The 6,653-nt window shown below is 34.2% G+C and overlaps 1 protein-coding gene across 2 annotated transcripts; it reads right to left on the bottom strand.

The window, feature by feature from the left end:
• Positions 1-1,058: 1,058 nt before the first annotated feature.
• On the bottom strand, positions 1,059-5,882 carry LOC18098814 (sugar transporter ESL1). Of its 2 annotated transcripts, none has more exons than XM_006382565.3 (18): positions 5,533-5,882; positions 4,308-4,370; positions 4,030-4,119; positions 3,860-3,919; positions 3,705-3,770; positions 3,556-3,621; positions 3,390-3,465; positions 3,235-3,299; positions 3,052-3,144; positions 2,733-2,816; positions 2,547-2,631; positions 2,400-2,443; positions 2,266-2,328; positions 2,118-2,177; positions 1,947-2,000; positions 1,689-1,748; positions 1,461-1,575; positions 1,059-1,367 (listed from the first exon to the last, which is right to left on the bottom strand). In XM_006382565.3, exons 1-18 carry the CDS (start codon positions 5,698-5,700, stop codon positions 1,216-1,218), a joined length of 1,464 nt encoding a protein of 487 aa, XP_006382627.2. In that variant the 5' UTR covers positions 5,701-5,882; the 3' UTR covers positions 1,059-1,215. The 2 variants fall into 2 exon arrangements, with proteins under 2 accessions (XP_006382627.2, XP_024456561.1); XM_024600793.2 differs by lacking the exon at positions 5,533-5,882 and adding an exon at positions 5,041-5,117.
• Positions 5,883-6,653: the final 771 nt, after the last annotated feature.

The following is a 6,653-nucleotide window of genomic DNA, read 5'->3' as shown; positions in this document are numbered from 1 at the left end:
TTTCCCTAAGAAAAATGCCTCTTCTAGCAGCCTTGCAGGAGCTAAAAACCCACCTCCCGAAAGGACTTCCGGCACCGACCTGCTGCTGGAAACTCTCTGCTTGCTGCTGTTTCCGCTTCCGTGACTTTGTTGGGAGTTTCTGAAAAATGTTAACATTTTATTCTTATCTGAAAAATGATATTTGTTTTTTTAATTGTAAGAAAATCATGTTTGTTGTTGACATCAAACATTTTTTACTGCCCCTTGCCATGTCATTTTCTCTGAGATTGGAAAATCTTCACCCCACCGAATAAAGCCCAGATGCAGAGATTGGACTCAAATATTACTGAGCTAGCTGGGTCAAGCTAAAACAAAACTCTAATCATGGACCAAGAATCATGGGGCTTCAAGTTTATTTATGTGACCACTTTTCACCCTGTTTTTCCTGGCGTATAAGAATCGAGAATGAGGTCAAGAGATGGCGTTTTCATTCATTCAAGTTCTATCACCTTAATCTCTACACTTCAAGAAAGAAAAGGAGAGCGTTTTCTTTCAATTAACCATAAATTTCTATTTTTCATTGCACTTTGCTAACCTTCCTTTAAGTGCGCAGAATTCTTTTTTTACTAAATGGCTTGACAGAAAATTACATTATCAGTTGCCTGATTTGTTGCCTGGGGATCCTTCTTCTCTTGTAGAGAGATCTGAGCTTTATATAAAAAACTCACACTTAACCAAATTATTATTATTATTATTATTATTATTTAACTCTTCGTTCAATTGACTATAAATTTCTCTAGCAATTGGCACTTCCGAAAGCTTTTTTAAAGACAGAAATTACCCTTAAAGATTCTCATCAACTCTGTTGTGAAAAATTCTGAGAATTGATAATCCTTTTCTCCTTTTTCTTTCTAATTAGACACCCTCCTGTCTTGATTTTTATTTTATATTTTAAAACATGAAAATATCTTTTATTTTAATTCTTTGTTTTTAGGATAGATACTTATAAAAATATTATTTAGTTCATTCATTTTATTGCAAGTTCTAGAATCAAGGCTAAATGCTCAGAATTTCACCAATTTATTGTCTGTAATTCACCATTTATTTTATATTGATAAATTAAAAACATACAATAATCTTAAAAGAGAATTGTTGCATAAATTCATGTTCATTAAGAAAATCAAAGAAAAATTGAATATAATCAGTGAAACAGTGTCGTTAAGCTAAACACCATCTTTATGTTTTCGCTATCACCGAGTTTTGTCCAGGGATCTGAGTGATTAATCTTGATTGTATTTCTTCTAATGTTCTTCCCTTCGTCTCTGGCACCAACTTCCATACGAATAAAATAGTTAAAGCACACATTCCACTGAAGATGAAGAATGTCCCTGCAAGAAATATCCAGCACGGAATCTTAATGAAAAAATATTGAGCAATTTGTGCGTGGATGCGGCGGTGAGAGGGGGAAGGGGATAACTCACCAGCTGAACTCCACTCCAGCATAAAATTAAATGTGTATGTCACAACCCAAGAACTAGCCCAGCTGGTTAAAACCACTAGGCTTCCTGCTGATGCCTTAACATTTACAGGATATATCTGCAGTGAAAACGCATGCTTAAGTTCAACTTATAAACCCTTTTTTTTTCTTTCCAATCAGTTTTTCTGTTATAAATACATGCATATAAAAGTTTAAGCCTTATAACTTATACCTCTGCCATTATAACCCAAGGTATTCCTGACATGCCTATGGCAAAACCGCAGCCAAAACCCTGTTCATAGAATTAATTAATTAATCAATGAGCACATTTATGTGTTACTTGGAAGGAAAATTTGCTCAGAATAAAAGCAGAACAAATTAATACAGGTACTCAAGTATGAACTTATGTTCATTAATCTAAAGATGGAATTTGAATTGTTTATAGAAAAAACTCTGAATTTTTGGTAATTTTCCAGGCTAGATTAAATACCAATATGCCAACCAAAGTCATTATTGGGGTGAGCTCTTTCAGGTTGTGGGATTCCTGCTCATTAAAAACAAGGAAGAAGGATGCATTATGCAAAAACATATATAAAAAAAAAATAAACAACAACAAAGCTCATGAAAGGAAATATACTTAACCATTTTCAGGTCAAATTACCTGGAAGCAAAACGATAATCCTACAAGGAACAAGCATAAGCATGATGTGGTAGCTGAAACCTGCAAAATATGTTGGTAGATTTGGTTACCACCTAGAATATCAGCTACATCAAAATTAAAGTAAATCGTTGCCCTTGTGAGTTCTAACCATAAGAAGTGTCCGTCTTCCAAATAAATCCATTAAGAGTACAGTTGCAACAGATGTTGGAATCTGCAATAGACTAGCTACTGTCATTAAGACATAAACAGAGCAAAATAAACAAAATAAATTCATGTATCTACCTGTAAAAGAGCAAAAATTATAGGTCCAGAGGAGGTTGAAACATCTGTGGAAAACCACACAAAAATCAATATTATGTCTTCCTTTTCCACAATATTGCAGGTTAATACGAGGGATTCATGTTTATATTTCAGTCAGAAGAGACTCACTAGCTTTAGCAAATATGGTGCCAAGATAATATGACACTGCACTATTTCCTCCAAATGTTTGTAGTAATATCAGCCCTACTCCAACCTAAGCCATTTGGCGAATTCAGATTAAACATGTAATTAGACAAAAAAATGAAGATATTTTTTTTATATATATATAAAGTAGATACCTTATTCAAGACTTACAATAACTGCATAAGCATATCTCCTCTGGAACAACTCTAAGGTTCTAGTTTCAGCTGAGGTCTGTTTCAAAATTTCTATAGCATCCTATAAGAACCAAATGTCATCTCTTGTTATGGAACTCAAAAACCAAAGTTGTTAATCACGGCCCGAGAGGTTTGATTTAAAAATAAAATAAATTGAACTGATATAATTTAGATTGACCAAGGTCAACCCGCCCAACCTCACTGGGCTGGGTTTAATAACCTTGCTGAAAACTTGATTAAAATTTTGAAATCCTGCAGCTACTTTTTCTTAAGATATATATGAAGCTGAAAATTACTCTGATATCAACTGCTTCTTCAGAAATATCTGAGTTTGTTCCCCTAAGACGTTGCAAAGAAGCTTCAAACTCCTTTTCACGGCCGAGTTTTGCCTGTTGAAGAATTTAGGCTTCAATTTCGCCTCGAGATGGAACCTCTCCGTGTATAACAACAGTAGCAACAATATCATACATTGGACTCACCAGCCATCTTGGAGACTCTGGGACGAAAAATAAACATACAATTTGCACTATGCTTGGAATAGTAGCTGAAAATGAGATCAGAATAACCCAATCAATACTATAGTATAAGCTAGCGTTGCGTTAATCTCAGAAAGATAGATGATGAGAAAAGTTACCTATAAGAGACAAGGCACGCCAGCTTGCAATACTTCCAACAAAATACGTTACTGCAAAGCCACAACATACTAACAACTATACACAAAAAACAAAATAAAATTTAAGGGTCTGCTGGGAGCAAAATCCTAGATTTGATTTTCATTGTATTCAAAAACTTCATTTTACCTGATTGGCTGAGGTAAATCGTCCCCTGAGATTCTTAGGAGTAATTTCTGAAATATATACAGGCACCTGTTGCACAAAATGCAGACTCCATAACATGCAGCAAAGACACGATGATCGAATACAGGTGAAATGGAAGCTTGTGTAGTTACCACATAAGTAAGAATCCCAATTGCAACTCCGACTAAGAATCTTCCAATGTCCAGACACCAAGCTTTCTTTAAACAAGAATTCAACGCCAGTTGGTTCCATGTATTATGTGATTGAGATAGAAAGACAGAAAAGGGCGAGGAGAGGAAATAGAAACCTTAGCAAATGCTATTGCAAGCCAGCCTGCCATGCAAATTATCTGGCATGTCCACATCGTCTGCTTGACGAAAAATTACAACGAATAAGCTGAAAATAATTGAGGGCATAATAAGATAAATCTCTCACAGTTTAGATTTTAAGGGCAAGTAATGTTGTCAAGGAAATTACTCCTCTTCGACCGATGAGATCTGCCATCTTCCCACTTAAAATTGCACCTACCATCCCTCCTATTGTCACTATCGAGCCAAAAACTGAGTACTGCAATTTGTATAGAAAGACCCAAAAAAACAAAAACCCATCAAGCAGGGCATAGAAATCGAAAGTTAAGTTTGCAAAGACTGACACGCATGGTCTCACCAAATAGGATTGGAAGTTCTTTAAGTTAAGCATTATTAACGAGCTAAAAAGAAAAGGGAAGTAGATAAATTGGCATGATTTGTACTTACTGCTGCAACAGAGAGGCCTAAATCTTTCATGATTCCAGACTCAGCAGGCGACGAGTAACCCACCTGACAAGAAACTCCATCAAAGTCAACGTAATAGGTAACAATATGATTCTATTTTAACGAGGAAAATAAAATCAATGAGATAAAAACTGCATTTGAGAATAATAAAGTTAATGTCTGGGAAAATCTGGAAAAGGCATGCCCCTTTCAGATCAATAACGACCTGCAATGAAAAAAAGGAATTAATTCTTTCTTTTTTTGAACTGCGTGTGTACGTGTGGGGGCACGTCTCAAATCCAAATATTTCTCCCATTACCAAGCCTTGCAATGCATGCACCGCTACGTGTTTCTCTATAATCGACTCTACTGCAATTTGTTGCTATACTGAGGTAGTGGACGGACCTCCCGTCTGATGTTACAAGTTGTTTTGAAAAATAAATCAAATTTTGCTTCATGTTCTTCTAATTATGTGTTCCTTTTGTTATTGTAATTAAAAATAAAAAACATTTTTGATTATGAATTTAAAAAGTAAGTTTAAAAACTGTGTTTATATATTAAAACTGATAAGGCATTGATTTTTGCCGCATAATAAATGAAACCCAGGTTTTCATGAAGGAAAAATAATTCATTTTAGTTTTTATAAAATCAAAAATTAAAATGCAATTACATAAATCAATATAAAAGCAAAAGTTATTTAACTAAAAAATAGTAAAAACATAAATTACAACTATACCGATTGAGTCACTGTCCCACGAGAAAAGAGAATATCAAGATCAGCTATGGAACAGTATGCTCATTGGCAAAATCTACTACACTTCAAGTTTTTATGGCCTATCTTATCCAACCCAACGTGGCTACATCTTTATCAAACGTCATGTGGGGCACTTGCAAATAAAAAAAATGCTAAGCAAAGAGACATGCTAATCTAAGGTTTAGACTTTAATCTTCGTTTTTTAAACTCAATATGAAGGATAAATGTTGCTAAAATCTCAGTTGTGAAGAGAGTAATTTAGCTTTAGACTAGAATTACATTAATTCGTGCATGGTGATTATTGGAACTTGGATTTTTCTCTGAAATTTTACTAAATAGGTAAATAAAATAAGAACAGGAAAATGGCAGAAAAAAAAGCTATATATTAAGTTTTTGCTAATACCGATCAATCGATCATAAACAAAACTAAATAACTCCAGACTTTGCCACTACTACGTGTATATATATACTTACAGAACATCCATAGCTGAAGGAACCACAGAGAGCAACAAAGGTGCTGAAGACAAGAACGGGAGTGATGGAGTGCTGGTTGCTGGTTGTTGTGTTGCCGGTGCTCTTATCTCCGAGAAGTAGAGGGCTTGTTGCTGATTCCAGCCCTTCTTCTATGCCGTCTCCCTCCATTACTTTAGTTTCTTGGAAGCTCAAGCACAAGGAAGGGTAGACAAGACACAGGCAGAAGTGCTAACCTCGGGGAAAAAAATATTCTGATTTCTGTGAAGAAGGAATTAAGTATTGGAGGGGTCATATAATCATATTCGCGTACAGTAAGTTACCAATCAATCCTATGTCTATACAAAACTCCAACTACCAGTACTAGGCAGGCACGTTTGTTTTTTTCTCAAGCTACAGATCTTCTAGTCTATTTATTAATTAATGCAGTTCAACCTCTTTAATTTTTTAAAATATTGTTTTTATTTAAAAAGGTATTAAATTGTATTTTTTATTTTTTAATAATTTTTATATACTAATATAATTTTAAAAAAACATTATCTTATTAAAAACATCATTTTCATACAATACAATACCAAACGTACCCTTTATCATGCGGTGATGAAGGCCACAGGAGTTTGGTTTGTGATCTTAGGTGATAAACTGGGTTTATTTAATAATTTCTATTTTATATTTAAGAAGTTATATTTATCTAATGATTTTAGATAAATGATTTTAGATAATAAGTTATATTTATCTAATGATTCTTGTTATTCTACTACCTAGCTAGCTAGAAAGGGATCTCTTTTCTTATAAAAGTTTTTCTTTCTTTCAAGAATTCTGAGCTGAAGAATAAAGGATCGTCATCAATGGGGAAACATTGAAAAACTTTGTTGTAATGGAAAAAGAAATACTTTTCTATCCAGAAAACATCATATTCTAAAATAAAGACTCTTCGAAAATCTTGAGCATGATGAACTTCTCCCCCACCCATCCAGAAAACATCTTTCTTTTTCTCTCCGGTGATGATGGCCAAAAGCTTGATCCTTTCACTTTCACACGCTTTGTTTTCTTCTGTGGTGAAATAAGCACTTTCTTGTCTTATATAAATGTCTTGGTTTCAACATGATTTATCATCCCACCAC

The sequence above is a fragment of the Populus trichocarpa genome, chromosome 5, assembly GCF_000002775.5.
Source record: "Populus trichocarpa isolate Nisqually-1 chromosome 5, P.trichocarpa_v4.1, whole genome shotgun sequence".
Classification (NCBI taxonomy): Eukaryota; Viridiplantae; Streptophyta; class Magnoliopsida; order Malpighiales; family Salicaceae; genus Populus; species Populus trichocarpa.
This window is presented reverse-complemented; position numbering and strand designations above follow the sequence as displayed.

Excerpts from the sequence above, each read along its gene's own strand:
- LOC18098814 (XM_006382565.3), bottom strand. The coding sequence starts at position 5,700 with ATGGAGGGAGACGGCATAGAAGAAGGGCTGGAATCAGCAACAAGCCCT. Across the intron at positions 3,771-3,859 it reads TTGCAATAGCATTTGCTAAG|AAAGCTTGGTGTCTGGACAT; the intron begins GTTTCTATTTCC and ends TCTTGTTTAAAG. Across the intron at positions 1,368-1,460 it reads GCTGGAGTGGAGTTCAGCTG|GGACATTCTTCATCTTCAGT; the intron begins GTGAGTTATCCC and ends TATTTCTTGCAG.